Source organism: Phascolarctos cinereus, unplaced genomic scaffold (assembly GCF_003287225.1).
Source record: "Phascolarctos cinereus isolate Bilbo 61053 unplaced genomic scaffold, phaCin_HiC Scaffold_5;HRSCAF=322, whole genome shotgun sequence".
NCBI lineage: Eukaryota > Metazoa > Chordata > Mammalia > Diprotodontia > Phascolarctidae > Phascolarctos > Phascolarctos cinereus.
This window is the reverse complement of record NW_027555958.1, coordinates 69,326,829-69,346,129: the sequence shown is the minus strand read 5'-3', so window position 1 is coordinate 69,346,129 and position 19,301 is coordinate 69,326,829. Positions and strand designations below refer to the sequence as shown.

General features: G+C 35.4%; 1 protein-coding gene across 3 annotated transcripts in view; it reads left to right on the top strand.

Annotated features, from left to right (window-relative positions):
• The window catches only part of CDC14A (cell division cycle 14A), a 234,694-nt gene that overhangs the window by 143,038 nt on the left and 72,355 nt on the right, over positions 1–19,301 (top strand). For all 3 annotated transcript variants that reach the window (XM_020999923.2, XM_020999913.2, XM_078154996.1), the window contains 3 exons: positions 139–205; positions 7,533–7,595; positions 12,136–12,223. In XM_020999923.2, coding sequence (XP_020855582.1) covers positions 139–205; positions 7,533–7,595; positions 12,136–12,223 — 218 coding nt within the window. The remainder of the gene's footprint in view (positions 1–138; positions 206–7,532; positions 7,596–12,135; positions 12,224–19,301) is intronic.

The window sequence follows — 19,301 nt, the reverse complement described above, 5'->3', positions numbered from 1 at the left end:
AAGCATCTATTCTATTAGAGAAAGCTCCCACATTCACAAAACATGAACAGGAATAAATATCCATTTTTATGTGTTGTGCATTTTCTTTCTTGAATTCTCTAAATGTATGATTAATATCCATTTTATTTATATTTATAGGGATGCTTCCTTCGGAAATTGTACATACAATCTCACAATCCTGGACTGTTTGCAGGGAATCAGGAAGGTAATAACCGTCATTGCAATTAAATGGTTGACATAGAGTGGTTTAAAATATAAAAATACAAAACAAAAATTAAGTTTCAGCATATGCAAAGAATGAAAATGACAAACTTGTTTGAATTGAGGAGAAAAAAATTGTTCCTTTAGTAGACTGATTCAGCAAGCAGAAGGAAGTTCTGTCCTTATACGGTATTAGCATTTGTACAAGTCTAGGAGAGGAATCTTGAAACATTGTATTTCCCCTAGACATGGATGATGCTATTCATGGACATCTAAAAGAAGGTAGGAAGGACAGTTGTCTGCCTGGCTCTTTAAGATATGGCTTGTACTTAGGATTTATTGCCTTTGTCCTCTGTATTGCCTGGTATACGGAAACCATAGAACAATAGGCTGTTAAAGATGGAAAGAATCTTTTGAGATAATTTTGTAAAATCCCTTTATATTATAGAGGAGGAAACTGAGGCCCAGAGGGTTTTATTGTATCTTTATCTTTCTTTTTCATTCAATTGGTTCTTGGTGTTTGAGAGTCCATAAAGGCTTTAGTTCAATTATGAACCAGGAAATTGACGTGATAACAGTAAAAAAGAACGTCTATGATGTGATACCATGGAAAGAATACTGGATTAGGAACCAGAGGTCCTGTGACTAAGGTTTGAGGCCTGGTACTACCACTATGTCACTGCTTAGCTTAGGGCCCTAGCTTTCTGCTCTGTAAAATGAAGAAGTTGTGTTATGTGATGCCTAACGTGCCTTTCAGCTTTCGACTCTTGATCCCTCTAGTAAATGTAAATTATTTGTGAATCACTACACCTCTATTCCTCCCTCTTAATTAGAAATGTGTTTATCTTTTTTTCTCTTCTTAGCTTCTGTGCAAAGGTTATCACAATCAGACTGCCTGTTTGTTGCAAACTTTATTCCTCATCTATTTGCACTATTGTTATGTAAATTGTTCTTTCTTTTTAGGAAGAGTTGTTAATTTGATTACCTGTTAATCTGAATAAAGTGGCTCAGAATAGGATTTGGAGCTGTAAGGAGGCCAAAGGCCGGAGGAAACTAGTTTGGTGTTCTTTATCTTGAGTTTTCCATAATAAAAGGTTCTAAAGGGAGGCAAATTCCCCTAAAAGTAAGAAAAGTTGCCCCTAGGCCTTCTTTTAATGGTTCGGTGATGCTGCATCTTATTTTGATTCTATCTCCTGTTACTTAGAGTGATTACTCTCAACTGTTAACATCATAGGATTTTCGAGTTTAGAGATCATCTAGTCTCCTTTATGCATTTTACAGATGTATAAATAAAGATGAGAAATTTGAGGTAGAGGAATTAAATCACTGGCCCAGTGTCATAAAGCCATTTGATACCAGAACAAGAAGGAGAGCGCCTGACTTAGAGTCTAGTGCTCTGTCCACTGTGCGGGCACTGCTTCTGAGAAAAAATAAATAAGGTCATGGGGAAATTGAAGGTCTGAGTTAGGTTAGGGCAGGGCTTCTTAACCCAAGGTCCATGAACCTACCGTAAAACCGTAGTTTTAAAAAAAATATTTCTAACTATTACAATAAAATTGGTTTATTTTTTAGTCCTGTATCTTATTTTATGCATTTGACAACATTATTCTGAGAAGGGGTCCGTAGGCGTTACCAGACAGCCAGCATGTCTGCTGTTTTCAATAGGTTTCATTCTCTAGGCCCAAGCAAATTACATTTCAAGATGCTGAAAGAACTTAAAGATCAGACAGTTACCAAACGTTTTTTAAGGATTAGGTACTTCAGCATGATATAGTGAAAAGGGCTCAGCATTTGGAGTCAGAGGACCCGGATTCAAATCCATTTATCACTTATTGCCTGTGTAACCTTGGGCAGATGACTTCACCTCATCTGTACAAAGGTGGTTGGACTCCTTCTACTTTTCAAATCTATGTTCCTGTGCTCCTGTCAGTATAAACATGAGGTAACTCCTCTCTTCAAGGAGCTTGCATTCTATTGAGTATGATTGTTCAACTGGAGTTTGTTTTGGAAGACTGAATACAGGCAAATCACTGGATGTATTTGTACAGAAAGACGACTCATTAGGAATGATTGGATAGAAGTTCAGTAGACTTGAAAGACAGCTATCCTGTCTCCAGCCTTTCTGCCTCCCTCTCCCTAATCATCCTTCTTCAAGTTAAACATTTTCAGTGTCCTGAGCCAGTTTTTATATGGCGTGATTTCTAGTCCCCTCACCTTCTTGGTCTCTTTTCTCTGTAAATATTTCAGCTGCTCAATGACCTTCCTAAAACGGAGTGTCCAGAATTGAATGTAGTATTCCAGATGTAGTCTAACCTGGGAAGAGTATAGTGCTTGAGCAAGAGGGCACTTTAACTTCCTGCAATCTGGACTGACTTGATAGCACTGGTTTTGTTTTTTTAAACCCAAACATAGGATTTTGCATGTAGCCCTATTTTATAATTTCATTTTATTAGATTAAGTTCAGCTTTCTCCTTAGCAAGTTCCTTTTGGATCTGACTCTTCAATTCAGTATGTTAATTTTATTTGTAATCTGTGAGTTCTCTGTAAATTTGCTTGGACTAGGGCCTACACCACTGGAGGCATTGACAAAAATGCTGGAAAGCATAGGGCCACACAGCCCACCACCCTCTTGCTAGAGAATTTCTAGGATGCATTCCCATGCTAATACATTTTGGTAGCAGTACTAGGTGTTATGCAAGCCATGCCATGAATTTTTTTAAAGAAAATTATATGTCATTATGTTTTATTGAGGAAATTATAAAGAATAGAATATAGCAACAGCTTTTGTTCTGGGGAGCAGTATTAAATTTATCATATCACAATCTATATTTTTTTCTCCTCAAGTTTCTTTTCAAGTCTCCTACAGAGCAATATTCTAATCTTAGTGTATTTCAAGTTATGATAAATTGGGTAATTTGATTAGTTTGCTGTATGTTGAGTGAAATTTTTCAAATTATGCAAAATGCTTTGTAAATCTTAAAGACCTCCTCCCCTCAAACACACACGTCAGTTAGTATTATTATTGCTTTTAGAAATATTATTAGTTTTGCTCTGCCACCAGCCTGCTGTACCATATCATTCCTTTCTTCCTTCCTCATGGATCTTTTTTAAAAATACTTTATATTTTGATCTGTCCAGCTCCTGCTGCCCACCCCCCTTTTTCCTACCAGTATGCTGCTGGTTCCTCAGTAATATCACCTTCTCTTTTGATTTGGACTCTTTGCCAATCAGATTTTACTGTAATATAATATGTAGATTTTCAATTTCTGTCCTTCATTGCTCTCTGAAGGCAACATACAACTTAGTTTATTTTTTTTAAGGCTTTTGTTGTTACACATTACAAGGAAACATGAAGGAGGATAAAGTAATAAAGGGAAATGTTTGTAAATTAGGAGTTTTGTGGACTTGAAGCTTAATGTGAGTCAATTGTGTTATATTGCAGCCAAAAACCCAATGTTTTAAATTGCATCAGTAGAGAGATAATATCTGTTAACAAGGGAGATTAAAGTTCTGCTGTAACTGTTTTGGTTTGGCCAAATCTACTATATGGTGATTCATTCTGGACATTGCATTCAAAGGTGGACATTGACCAATTTTATTGTTCCCAGAAGATCACAGTTAGTTTGGTAAGGGGACTAGAGAACATGACATATGCAAATCAGTTGAGAGAACTGAAGAGGTTAAATGGGAAGAAGAGACAAGTTAGAGGCAACATGGTAGCTACCTTCAGATATTTGAATGGCTGTTATGTAGGATTCGTTTTAGTCTCTTTTGGAGATTAGATTTATTTTCCTTGGTGCTAGCAGTGACAAGTAGAAACAATGGGCAGATATTGCAGAGGCAGATTTAGGATTGATGTAAGCATAAACTCCTTAAATAATTCTATCTGTTTAAGAGTACAGCAGGTGCCTTGGGATGTAATAGATTCTTCCTCTTTGTAGGTTCTTAAATGCACTCTGGTTAACCATTTGCTGACTCTGTTCTTGAGGGGATTTCTGTTCAGGTGCCAGGTTGGAGTAGATGACTTCTGAGGATGCTGCCTGACAGATGAGATTTCATGCAGGCCTCTCATCAGTAGTTGTTTCTGTCCAAAAGTTCAGTAACTTTTCATTGGGCTGATGTCTTATAATATTCTATAACTCCGAAACACCGGTATTCCATGTACCATTTAGAATTTTGAGTCTAGTTACTTCTTAAAATTCCTCTATTTAAAATTTTTTGTTAAATGAATATTTCCTTTTCTTCAATTCTCCTTTCCCAACCTACTGCCAATCTATCACTCCAACCATACTAATTCCCCAATCCAAATCATTCAGTTTTAGATACTTTTGAGGCAAAAGTTGACTGCCCTTACTTTCTCCTTCTTAAGCCTCACTTTTGTTCAAATTAATTTTGTTCTACTTACAAAAACATTCCAACCCAATTCATCCACCTTCTAGCTCATCCCTTTGTGCCTTTAGGAATACTTGTTCCTATTCTTTTTTTTCTTCTCATTCATGTATTTATTCCACAAGCAAAAATAAATTATACCATTAAAGCTATAGCATTTAACAGGAGTAAAGGAGAAGCGTTGGCAAGGATGTACTGTACAACAGTCCAGTACAAAGTGTAAAACTTTTATTAAATTCTGTTCTCATGGTGGAATAAATACAGAATCTTCAACTCTGGAATATTTAAAGAGATCAGAGATCAAGCATATAACCCTTTTAAAACAATATAACAAAGTTATGGGTATATGAATAGTTAGTAGAAAATAATTTCTATTAACACTGTGCAGCAAGATGGAAAAATTCCCCAAATTAACAGCTAATTAAATTCCCAGTGAAATTTGTGCTGTCAGAAAGAACACCTGTGGCTTTGGATGAGTTCCTTAGCTTCCCTGGGCCTCAGTTTCCTCATCTGTCAAATGAGAAAGATGGACTCTATGGCCTTTGAGATCCTTTTCAGCTCTTCATGTAGGCTCTTACGTTCCCATGGCACTTTCCTCTGTTTCCTCCCCTCAGGAAAGTGACTTTTTAAAAAGCTCCACTGTATTACAGGTTTACATTTGGAAAATAGCTCAAACATACAGTAAATAATAACAACCAGTAAGGGCAAAGTCAAGGCACACATTTAAATAAACCCTGATGTTTTTGTTTTGATCAGTGGTTTTACTTGATATGAGGGTCTCTCTATTTAAGGAAATCCCTCCACTGATGAAGATCTTATACTTTAGGTTGATTGTCTGGGGCGCTGCTTAAAGGTCTGGGAATTTTTACCATGGTCACAGAGCTTTTACACAGCCCTGGGTGAGATAAAGAGCTTGAATTTGGTTCTTCACTACCCCAGGGCTGGCCCTCTCTCCACATGATAAAACTCATCTAGATCCTGAGATAGTTACTTGGAAACATTTCTCTCTTAGATAGTTTCTTATTCGTTTGTTAAAACACATACATACATGTATACATACACACTTACACATTTCAGTGAACCCAACTAAAGGCCTTTGGATAGAATTATAAGAGTACTTCAATTTAATATTCTGTTGAGTGTAACCTTAAAAAACTGATAAAGTTCAGCACCTCAGGTGCAGACGGGACATACCTTGTACTGAATGTGTATTTTCAGAATGAGTTTACCCTGAAATGTTTCTGTTTGTTGATATAGTAACAGTAACCTGATCCAGGCATTTGTTATATTGTTTACCTTCCAGAGGAAAGCTATAGCTTCGTTCATAGAGTCTCCTTAGAGACCATGTATTTTCAAAGTTAATACAAACATCAAATTGAGAGGTTAGATGAAACGAGATTAGGTGGTTCAGTAGCTCTTCAGCAATAGAGACCTGTTGCCCATACTGTGAGTGCAACATCAAACACCATTTCCTGCTCTGTTTACGAAGTAGTGAGAGGGCTCCATAAAATATGTGTGTATTTACCAAAGTATGTAAATGCAAATGTGGACATACATGTACATGTGTATCACATGATGGTCAAATTACATAGTGTAATTTTCTGGGTTTGATCCTTTAAAATTTCACATTGAGTTGTACTAGAAACACAGCTGAAATTATTTTCAGAGCACCTGTGATTTGAGCCCCAATTTGCTCTTCCACTTACTAATAAATAACCTGTGTGACTGAGGGCAAATTATTTAACTTCCCTGGGCTTCAGTTTCATCATCTGTAAAATTAGGGATTTGGACTAGGTGGGCCTTTGCTATCTCTTCCAACTCTAAATCTCTGATCATGAGTTGCTAATATGTTTTTATTTTTAATTGAAAAGAAGAGAAATGGAAAAGTTAATTTGTGTCGATGGTATTTTCCCCTTCAGTAGTTTCTTGGCATTGTGCATACAGATGAACTTGGTTGGTTTATTTAAACATGAGAGAATTAAAATAACTTCACTCCTGTTTATTTTGCTATTTGGAGTGATTGGTAAGTGGGTATTTTTATGGGGTGGATGAGAAGCTTAACTTGGTCATTTTCCATTCTCACACCCCATTTTTAATAGTTTTAGGATGTGATTTTATTTCTCTTCTCTTTTTTCTTTTCAAGTGCCTGCTGTGTGTTTCCTTTGCAATTCACATTGCTTTCTTTTATGCATAGAAAATACCCTATGTCCTCTCATGAAATGAGTTTTCAGTGAGTTGGTTTGCAAAAGGTTCAGGTTATCAAGTTACCACAGTTAGTCTTTTAACATTTTTCCAGGTGGATTAAAATAGTTTTTCCTTCTCAAATTCTTTCAATTTTTTATGCTATCAAAAACTCACTGCTAAGAGGTCAATAAGAAATAACTTCTCCAAAAATGTGGTTGTACAAACAGTGTGAGGCACCATTTAGGAGAAATTCATTCTCTGCTAGATTCATGCTAATAATAAAAGAAATTTATGCTAAAAATTCTGTCTAGCATCAATTAAATTTTTTTTTTTTAGAATTGAAGCACCAGGGTAGATAATATATGAATTAATGATGTTATACCCCTTCTGCAATCTAAGCATGAATATGGTATTCTGTGATCTAAGCATGAATATGGTAGTATATGTTGAGATTTGGAAGACTAGTTATTCAGGAGCATAAACTGCATATGAACGTGAACTTTGGATGATTTTTGTGGGGCATGTTTCAGTGTTTCTCAAAATAGTTCTTTGAAATAATACAATAAACCTCATCACAAATACCAATATTGGGAAGTTGATTTCTAGATCTAAATTAAATATTAAAGACTTTTGAACACTTTCTTGCTAAATTAGGATCATTCAAGTGACATTACAGCTTGAGGTGAAGGAAAATAATTCTGGATGTTAGTTATTAGTCTTTATGGTGGAAAAAAACTAATTTGATTTCTGTCTTTCAGGGATTGCAACATGGTTTTTTTGACTTTGAGTCCTTTGATGTGGAAGAATATGAACATTATGAGGTTTGTAAAATTTTGTAACATTTTACATACAAATTTAGTTTCTTTGTTAAAATTAAGTACATTTTTAGTGGAATGAAGGGAAAGTTCAGCAGATGCAAATAGGTCCTTTTTGTCACTCCTTTATACTATAGTCTGATATTTCTCCTTGGTACTGTAGTCTGGTGTGATTTAAGAAAAGACAGGGAGGGGGCACTCTCACTTTTATTTATGTTGTTGAATGTTGTATAATATGTTTACTTTTAGACTCAGTGCCAAGTTTGTTTTGAAAATTGCTCATTTAACCTCTTAAATATGAGTTGTTCAGATTGATCTAGGATTGCTAGATGCCAGTGGGAGCATAGTTGAGGTTATATATCATGGTAGAATGAAATCATAGAGTGTATATTGGTAAAACAGTGGTGACATTATTTGGGTTGAGTCAGTAATTTCTCTTTTCTCTCTCTTCTTCTTTTTCTCCTATTAATATAAGTGTATGTTTTAATAGTTCAGACTCTTATAGAATCATGTAATGAAAACAACATTAAAAGTCATTTAGTTCAACTGTTCAGTAGAATGTAAGATCTCTGAGGACAAGGGTTGCTTCTAATTTTGTCTTTATACCCCCTCAGTCCAGCACATTGCCTTGTACATAGGAGATGCTTCATTGATGTTTCTTAAGTCAAATCTCCCACTCCCCCCACTCCCCCCCCCACTCCCCCCCTTTTAAAAATTGATATGGCCTAGACAGGTTAAATGACTAGCTCATGGTTATGTAGCCAATTGGTGGCAGTGTGGGGATTACAGCCTAGGCTTCCTCAGTCTGATGTTTTCAGTACTACATACTGCAACATTCACCTTGGGAATTTATTTCCTTGACACTTTCACAAAGTGGTAGAAGCTTGGTATACATATTTTGATACATACACACACACACACACACACACACACACGCGCGCGCACGCGCGTGTGTGTGTGTGTGTGTATGTATCAGGCAGGGGATTTCTAAAGTAAGATCATGTTGTAGGAACTAGTGGAACTTTTAAAAGATCATAGCAGGAGGGAGACCAGAAAGTTCTTTTCTTGGACTCATTAGATTTTTATTTTCTTGCTAGAATGTATAACTTGTAATATTTGAGTATGTTTAAAGTGTTCTTAGAATAAGTTAGTCCTTTGAGTTCCCCTTATAAGATTTAACAAAGAAAAAACTGCCACTATTCTAAAAGTACACTCTGAAATCAAGACTAGCTGTTGGCCATGCTATAGCTGAGGTTTAACCATAAGTAGATATGATTTTATATTACAAAAGGATTCCATCACTTTGCAGGAAAATATGATATAATTTAAAATGGTGTGTTTCCATACTGCATTTTAAACTGTCATGGTCACAGAATTCAATTTATACTTAAATCAAATGTTTTCCAATGATCTTGTACTTCTAAATCTGTGATCTCATGATCCTGTGAACTTTTTAGATCACATTTGGTGTAGAAGACAAGTTCTTTCTGTAATTGTAAAGTATTAAGAAGGCAGAGATATACTGGTCACATTTGAATGGAGAAAGTGTATGTATTACTATGAGAGTACAGTCTTCACTTTACAGAATAGGTGAGTTTCTGAAAAGTTGAGTGTAAAACTTTGTATTAAATTTAACAGAGTTTTTAAAAAAACAGTCTGTAGTAAATGCTTTTACAAAATGAAGAATTATATTTTATAGTGAAAGATAAACCCTAATTTGTCATTCTTATAAATCAGAGGTTTGATTATTGAGTTTTCTAAGAGGGAGGCATGTCAGTAGTCATGTGACATTATTTAGTATTGATTATATGATTTCATTTGAGCATATTACTTTTTTTTTGCCTTTCTCTTATTTAGGCATTTGACAAAATTCTTTAGGGTATCTTTTAATTCCAGTCTGGCCTAGATTTCTTAGAAAGATACAGCTAATTAGATAAGGCAGTCAGTGATCTTAATTCTTATTTTAAGAGTTTACTGTTTACATTTAGTTACAACAGTAACTGTTTACATTTAGCATAATTTAGTCAGAATGAAGATATAAAGCCATGTTAGAGCTGGAAGAAATTCTAGACATCCTCTGACTGTAAATTCAGAGATATGAAGGACCTTGAATGTCCTCTAGTAAAATCTGGTTATTGTATGAAGAAGAATCAGAGATACAGAAACTGAAGTGACCGGATCAGTAGCAAAGCCTGGATTTGAACCCACTTCCCTCTGGCTACAAAGCCCAGGCTTTTAACATTCCATGAGATGGCATCTAGGGTTCAGCATTGCTCCAAACTAACTCACTTTGTGGCATTTCATTGATGATTGATAATTAATTGGTTCATCCACCAGAAGGTGACAAAGTAAAGATTCAAGCCTGAGTCTACAGATTCTCAGTCTGTTGTTCTCAGTGTTGGCATAGTCTTCTTGGGAATTTGTTCTCATGTCATGATCATGAAGCTTTTGAAATTTGTAGATGAGAAAATTGAGGCCTGAAAGTTTATAACTACAGCTTACAAGCAGCAGAGCCAGGATTAGCACCCAGATTTTGCGACTCCAAATCTATTGAATTTTGGAAGATAACCAAAGTAGGCTTGAATTGAATAATTTTAGCTGTAGCTAGCTTCTAATGTTAATTTTTTCCAGAAGAAAATCTTCTCCCTGAATATTAATTTTCTTTGTTTGCTATATCAGATTCCTTTAAGCTACTAAAATTAGCCCAATATAAGTACTGTCTATATTTTTACTTAGATCAGTTATTTTAATCTTAAGGAGTGAATATGTATCTTGATAAGCATGTATTCTCTTTGTATACCATGGTAATATTAAATTAAAGTGCTGAGTTATGTGACTAAAATGTATGGATTTAGAACCATATTTATACTGCTATGCATGTAGTAAACATATTTCACAGCTGTGCATAAGTCTTGGACAAAGAAACCAGTTATCATCCATGATTGAAGTTTGGTGCTTTTAAAAATATGTTTTAAAAATTTTTAGCATTATTTAGCATTATTATGCATATATAGAGTGGTACATGATTATAAATTCCAACTTTTAAAAAAACTGTTTTCCATGTTTGTATTTGTGGGTTGGAAATGGAAAATACAGTTCGTGTCATTTAATGTATAAGAATGAAATTTTTATAGATGTGGGCTAACACTTCTCATGAATTATGATCATATTGATCCTCTGTACTATTTATATCAAATGTGTTAAAATCTTTACAAATGAAGTCCAGCTAACACATCACAAGTATAGAGAAAGTGCTTAAACTACATTAAGATTGGAAGCATTCATAATTTTTAAAACAGAAAAAAATTTCTTCCTGTTATCGATAGTTTTGACAGGTCTTATAATTTTAACTCTTGAGGAACGTTTAAACAATGTTAGGTTAAGACTATGTTTTACTAAAAGAACTGTTTCAGTTGTTACAAAGAGCTGTTTCTAATGAAATGCTCAAATGAAGTAAAATGGGTGACCCAAGCCTGTAAGATTTAATTTAGTGGTAGTAATCATAACTTTACTCTTTCTAAAATTTTATTGAGGATATTTTGGAAAGGTGTCTCTAAACCACAAGGTAATAAATTGTAGGCAGACATTATCCATTTAGATACCCCAAAGACCCATCTTTAAGGTGAAATGTGGTCAGCCAATTTTTGGCAATTTAGAGATGGTGATAAAGATGATATAGGTTATTAAAGTAGACACATAATCGCCCCAAATGCTTTTTGACATTAATTTTAATAAGAAATCTTTTCCCAGAACTTGTAATTGTTAAGTTGAATTAGGGGTAAGGATATCTGACTTGTAGTTTTATTTCTGCCACATAGCACATTGCTGTGTGGGACCTTGGGAAGTCATATAGTCTTGTCTTCTTTTTATCAGTGTCCTCATCTCTAAATTAAGAAACTTGGAATAGGTACTCTAACATTTTATGATTTTAGAATTTTCTTTTGTCCTGGCACCCTCTAGTGGATTGACTTACTAATGAACAGGAAAAAAGAGAAAGGAGAGGAGTAAAGATCTGGATAATTTACAACCTAAATAATCTATTCCTGGAGAATAAAGAAATAGTAGATCTATATCTACTTTTAGGGTGAGTTAAGAGAAAAAAAATAAAAAACAAACCTAGGATATAGTATGTGTTTCTTTTTGTTTGTGTGTATTAGCCATACACCCTCAAATCACTAAAATTCTATAGAGATGCTGTTTCAATTAGTGATTGCAAATCTTTTCTTTATGAATTTATAGGGGTTTTTTTTTTATTTTGTTAGGGGGGTGAGGGACAGGACCTTTGAGTTAAATTACTTTACATGAAATGTGAACTTCTTATACTTGTAGAAATGTTTGTGAAGCATGCTACTAAGTGAGTGAGTGCACTCTGGGTCTCATGTACATTTTTGAAGTTAACATAGTTTTAATTTCACGTGACGGCATAATTTATCAACTTTATACAGAAAATAAACTCAAAAGCAATTTTATTCAGTAATGACTTTCTCCATTGCTGTTTAAGTGTTGTTCAGTGCTTTTGTTTCTTTCTCTTTTGAAATTCTCACAGCGGGTTGAAAATGGTGACTTCAATTGGATTGTTCCAGGAAAATTTTTAGCGTTTAGTGGACCACATCCCAAAAGCAAAATTGAAAATGGTATGTTTTCCTATTTTTTAAAAAAAGTTAGTTTCTCTTCTTAAATTTTCCTAGTTTTCTTTGGATATACCTTTAACTTTTTCTACTCCTCAGATCACACCTATGATTTGATCCTGTCTATAATTATAAGGTTGAAGAGCAATTATTAGTTACTATAAATTATAAATTTATATATAAAATATATATAAACTACATATTTATAAATTATAATATGTAAACACAAATTATAAATATATAAATTTATAAACATACATATAAAATTATAACTATATGATATATTTATAAATTATAACTTTATTTAGCAATTCCTGACTAAAACATCTTAAATATTTTGATTACACCAGTACAAATGGGTGGAGCTATAATTATGTTTTCAAGTGGCAAATTCATTAGGACTTAAGGTTTTTAGCTGATCACGGGTCTTCAAGGTATCACAAAAGGGATTCTGTTTGCCAAAGTGGGAAGAGTTATGACTTACCAATGAGTTCTTATGTTAGGGTTTAGTTTTATGGATCTAGCATTAAGATTAATCATTTGAACTAGTCTCCTGCATTCATTTTGTTTATTGGTAGCTGCCAATAAATTGTGATTTGTTTCAATTTCTATAAATTTAAAAAAATCATTTCATACCTGACAATACCTCATCATGGACTGTACCTCACTGCTATTAAAAAAAATACTAATAGTAAATTGAAATAGAGCTTTAAGTTAACTAGGGGGAGTCCTTTTTAAAAGAACAAGACCTTAGAAATTCTTATTTATAAATTTGATAATGGTTGGATTTTTTGTATATGCTAGACATTAATTAGCCTGTGTTCCAGTTGGATCTTGAGCAATGTCAAGGAGACGCTTTTAGAGAGGTGATCTTTTTTTTTAGGATAGGTTTCACCAGACTTGCCTTTGTTTTTCTAACAGAATTGTCTGTCTTGTTTACAGAAAATCTTTTCAGATGCATAATTTTAGTTTTAACATGTCCTTCTAGTCTGAACTTCTGTATGGGTCTTCAGAAGGAATTTGGCTACTTTTGGTTTTGCATATTTGGTGAAGATATCTCTTACCAGAATTCACTTAAAAGTCAGTAGGTCCAGTCAGTAAGCTTTTATTAATTACCTACTGTATGCCAGACACTGTGCTCAGTAAACACTGAGAAATAAAATGCTTGCAGGTAATTTGGTACAGGAAAAATACTGATTTTTCTTGGTGTTTGTGGGTTAAAAGTGTGTGAAATAATGCAAAAAAACCCATTTTAATAGTTATCAGGATTTGTGCTCTCTACTTCATAGCCAGGTGACTCTGGGCTAATCTTTTAACTTCTCTGAGCCTCAGTTTCCTTATCTGTTAAATGTAAATAATGATGTCTACCCACTCTATCTTATGGGGTTATTATTAAGTTCAGTGTGTTATAAAATCAGTTTTTAAGCTGTAGAAGGATATACAAATCCAAAGTATTATTGTTATTCAGCCTTTCTTTGTGTAACTGCAGAAATTATTTTATTCACCGAAATCACAACTCACAGGTATTTTTTTTATTGTATACTTACTTGTGCTTGAAATGCTGTATTAGGCTCCTCAAGGCACCCGAGGCTTATGATTAATTTCTTATTTGAACATAAAGTGTTTACACTGTGGTTGCAGAAGGAAAACATTTTAGAGAAGAATTTCCATGGTGTCAACCATAAAAGAGGCCTAGTCATTTTCTGTAACTGACGTAGCCATCTACCTCATTGATGTATTTGTGTGTATGAGTTTTGGGTATTGATTATTAATAAGAAAACTCTTACTTGAATTTTTTTCATTGTCTCATATATTTTGAATATAAACTAAGGAACAGAATTCAAAAAAGCTCTTTTAGAAGGAACATATTTACATATGGCTTACTCGCACATCAATATTTCAAGAACTCATGAATTCATCATTAGGGGTATTCTTCTTTTGAAATTTAACTGTAGAATTTGTTTGTTCTTATGAGTTTCCCTTTCCACATTTTTGTTTTTAAAAAGGTATGTACGTAGTAGATATTTTGTTATAAATTAAAGTAAGTTGACATTCTTTAGGATAGGGAAATGGAGACTTTTTAGAAACCTTACAAGCAACATCTCCCAGAGTTATAAAACTAGGTTTAGAATAATTATGTTAACACCTTTTCCAGCTCTGGGACTCTGTTCTCAGCAGCTCATGTCTGTTTAACCTTAAATTCTTTATAAAATCTAACCTTATTCTCCTCATTCTCTGAACTTTGATATATGACTTTTCATTTGCACTGCTTTTAAAAAATGCACAAAGGTGGTAAAGACTAAAAACTAAGTAAGGTTGTATTGGTAATCGTACAGATCAACATCTGATTTAGGACTGATGCTGAGTCTGGGAAGTGTGGTTAAGTTTTGGATAAGTAGCACATCCACCTGTGGCCTTATGCACCAAATTTCTGCTATTATTTCTCTTGCCTAAGGACTTTGAAGTGCCTTAGTTTGCTATGGATAAAGCATTTATATTATTCTTGAATCTTTATTCTTAAGGTATATTTTCCTTAAGAAATTTAATTCAAAGTTTTTGACATGGTAGAGGGATTTCCTCACTAAGAGCTATCTGCACATCTACACAAATGAAACAAAGGTGGGTCAAAGTGATTTTTTCCTTTCACTTTTTATCTATCCACGTTGGATGGTATTATCCACTTCTGATGCTCACAGAAATATGGTAGTAGGCTATGTGGGAGAGAGAAAGGTAGAAAGACATCTGGAAAGCTGGCTTCCAGCCTTACCTTGGACACTGACTAAATGTGTATTTATGGGCAAATAACAGCCTGTTCAGATCCTCCTCAGATCTTCATGGTCTATAAAATGCTAATAATAATAGATTGTGAGCCCCTCCTCCAAGGGAGGATTGCCTTTCTTTTCATCTACCTAGTACAGTGCCTGACACATAGTTGCCTTAATAAGTTAACTTGCTGTATGTACTTCTTACATTGTGAGGAAAACAGTGTGCAAAATGTGAAATGCCATCTAAATATATTTTAATTATTCTAGTTGGGTGTCTCAGAATCAGCATGAACAAACTTTAGATGCGGGGGGAGCCTTCAACCTCGAGGCCACATGTGACCTGCTAGGTCCTCGGGTATGGCCTTTTGACTGTGTCCTTTTATTAAGAGGATTTGTTCTGTGAAGTTTGGATTCAGTCAAAGGGCTGCACTTGACCTAGAAGGCCACATGTGGCCTAGAGGCCACAGATTCCCCACTCCTACTTTAGATCCTTGTAAGGTCATTCTAGATTGTGTCAGATTCAACCAACAATACCTCAGGTAACTTCTCCTACCTCTTGGGGAAATCTTCCTCAGAGTAATTCTGTCTTGGGGGGAGGGGTAAGATTAATACTTCATTTGGAAGTTTGCCTCTCCCCAGTCTCTGTGGGTCCAATCTATACATTACAGGAACTAGTCACTTTTTTTTAAAAAGAAGACAATTCCAGGAAAGATAATCAAAGGTCTCCTTTTCCTAGGCACCACCCACTTTACCACCACACTCCCTTAATTGAGAGAAGAGAAGGCTTCTGAGAAAACCCAGGGATTTTAAGTGCTATGTCTTCAGCATGCCTTCTCTTCCTAGCATCTTATCCCTTGCTCGAACTATTGCAGTAGCCTTCTGGTTGGTCTCCTTTCTCCATTCCAGTCCATCCTCCCTTCAGCAGCCAAAGTGAATTTCCTAAAGAGCAGGTCTGACCATGACAACCCCTCTATTCTACTTTAGTGGCTCCCTATCTATCCCTCACCTCCAGGGTCAAACAGAAAGTCCTCTGTCATCTTAAAGCTCTTCACATCCTGTCCCCTACTGACCTTTTCGGTTGTCCCACATGTCTGCCACCCTTCCCCCACAATGTGGTTTTTGAGCCAGTTAAACTGGCTCACTTAGTGTATATTCTGAGCACACAACACTACGCTCCATTTCCTGTCTTTTTGCTTTACTTTTGACTATCCCCCAAGCCTGGAACGCTCTCCTATCTGTCCTTTGCCTCTGAGTTACTGTGGTTGCCCTTCTACAGAACTCCTTTCCCAGTATCCCCTAGTGACTTCTCTGAGGTTACTTTGTTTACACTGTATATGTCTTGTATGTTCCTAGTTATTTATATGTTTACCAAATTTAATGTAAGCATCTGGAGGGCAGTGACTGTTTTTGCCTTTTTTGGTATTCCTAGTGCTTAGTACAGAACAGGACTTGTAGAAAGTCCTTTAACAGAATCTTGTTGGCTAATCCGATGCTTGACTCCTCCACCATTATGGAGCAGTGATAGATTCTGACAGTTTCTTCCTACCTAGGAAGAAAAGAAATTAGCTTCAGATCTTCTTCCCATTTTCCTGCTACTCCAGGCCTTTAATCTCAATAACAGACTAGAATTTGTTCCCTCCAAAAAAATTAGAAAAAAGAGCAGGTAGAGAATTAACTCTCTCTTCCATTTAGGAATCTGTGGTGGTGGGTTATGGAAAAGTGACTGTGTGGGTGAAGTCAAGGTCCAGGGCCTGGCTGATTCCTCTTTTCTGAAAGATAACTCTCACTGAGCCCCAGTTAGTTAGTTATACAACAGCTGAACAGAATTAGTAAGTGGGAAGGAGAAAGGTTAGGAATTTAGTTTTGAATCTATATTGTTACATTTATTTTTTAGCAAAATTTGAGATTTGATAAGTTTAAAAATTTAAAACCAAAATGAGGTGGTGGTAATTTATATAGTGTTAAGTTAATGTAGGCATAGAAATCCTTTTTTTAGGGGAGGGACAGGATAAACGATATGCCCTGTATTAATGGATTGTTGGGGCAGTGGCTCCATTGATAGCAGGCTTTTAGCTACTGACAAAGCAAAGCCCCACCTTCACCACCCTGTGAAATCAGGCCCTCAGAGCTGGAGTGTGTAATCATGCACACCAGCAACCATAGACCACTGTCTATTTGCTCAGGCACCTGAGAATGTGCACATCCAGCTTGGGGAGGCAGTGTCAGTAATCTGGCTTGCCAGCTGCATACACCGATTTAGCCCTTGGCTAGAGTATGAGAGCATGCATGAGTGCCATCTACTGGCAACTTGGGATGAGTGCAGGCTGACTGGATGGTTGTTTCCAACAAGGCATTGCAATGTTCCTGCTTATACTGATTCTTGAAAAAAATCTCCCATTCCAAAACCCAACAGAACAGGTGTCTGTCTGCATCAGGGAATGGAGTTTCCTCACTGGAAAGCTCCACATAAGGTTGAAATCACAGATCTAGTCCTCTTCCCTTTCCCACCCTCCCTCCAAAAGGAATCGAGATATTTCTGTTGATATGTATTTGGCAGTATATTCCTATTCATTTTCAAAAAACTCAGTTGTTCCACACCTTTGTAATCAAACAATTACTTGAAAAATATAGAAAATTTAAGACTTCTTAAAACTGCATTTATTGTTTACTGACCGTAACAACTCATTTGATTGAGGAAAACAAAATGATACCTTAAGGGCTTTTCTTGAATAAGGCATCTCTCAGGTTCATGTGAGAATCGTAAAGGATTCCATGAAAGATTTAAGGTCAGAAATAACTTTAGCTTTTTTATTATTAGTGTCTGGCAAGACAGAAAGCAAAGAAACATTTTCTTACCATTGCTTTTGAGAAATTCCAGCTGATAGTCCAAACAACAAAAGAATTTCCTGTAGATAGTGAAGTCAGCTAGCTGTTCCTGTGGATGACAGATCCAGTCACTGTCTATTTGAAATACATTTCCGAGATGTTGTTGAATCCTTGCATATCTGCGCTCTCATTGATGTTTGTATTCCCTCCATCGATGCAGATTCCTACCTATCCTTTACATCTTTGTTCATGACCTTCCATAAGTTCACAGTAGTGGGTCATCCCAATGTGCTGGAGGTGGATAGGGTTGGGGGGAGAGAGTCTTCTTTGTACACTTTTAACTGCATTAGATGCCAGAGCATATGGGCTGTTTCAGTTGTCTCTTATTACTTCTTTGTGACTGGCTATTTTTTTTTGTCCCAGTAATTAGTTTCTGATGTCAATTCTTTGGATCACTCCTTCTGAATAATTTTGTTTTTTATAATGTGTTGCAACCTGCTCACACCCAACATCATCTGCTTTCCATTTGTATAATCTTCAATTTCAGTTCTTCAGACACTGGAGTATTACATGGCTATAAATCAAGTGGAGAATACTGGTTATTGAATGAGGAGCCTCTGTTTCAGGAAGAAACTTATGGTCACTAAAATGACTTTGCACTCCCCCAAAGGTGGTCCAGTTCCCTTCCTTTTATTAATTTCTGGTCCCAACTCATTGTTTACTTTTAGTATCTTTTCAAATTATATAATACTGATAGGCAAGCTTTGTAGTTGTCCATTCACCTGAATATCATAATCTGAACAGTGGCATTCTTTATCCAGTTGGTTTTTCCTCTGTGTATGGACCAAACTCTTTATAATAATTATGACTCACACAGTCTCTACAATGTTTAGGGCTTGCTGCAATCGGCACAGTTGTCATCTTCAAACAGGAATGATCTTGAAGGTCCTCACTATATCTATAACTAATCTCTCCTTGACTTGGATCTCCTCTGTGGCAATGGTGAACATCTTTGGCAAGCAAGCTTCTTTTTGCTTTATGCCTCGTCTCATGTTAATGGTCAGAGTTCTGGTTGTTGAAAATATTATCTGTTATATCTTCTAAATATTTTATAATTATGATACATATATGAGAGACTCTTTGTTGTGAGAGATGACACCTTGAAGATAAAAAAATCAAAGACTTTTTATAGTCAACAAACAGTAAACACAGAGGATTTTGTGTTCTTTATATCTTTCATTAAATAATAATATGACAGATGTTATCTGGTCATATTGCTTGTGAAAGGTCACCATTTCCCTTTAATACCTTCATAAAGTATGTCCTTGTTTGCATAGATTATTCTCATAAAAATTTACATATATGGGAAAGTGGGCATGTGGGTTGATAGCAGTGTTCTTGTTGGTTTAGTGTTCCATTGTTTGCCTTTGGGGGTAATGACAAGGTCTGAAATCTTTTCCTTTAGTTCTTTCATTTCCCTAAAGAGTGTCTCC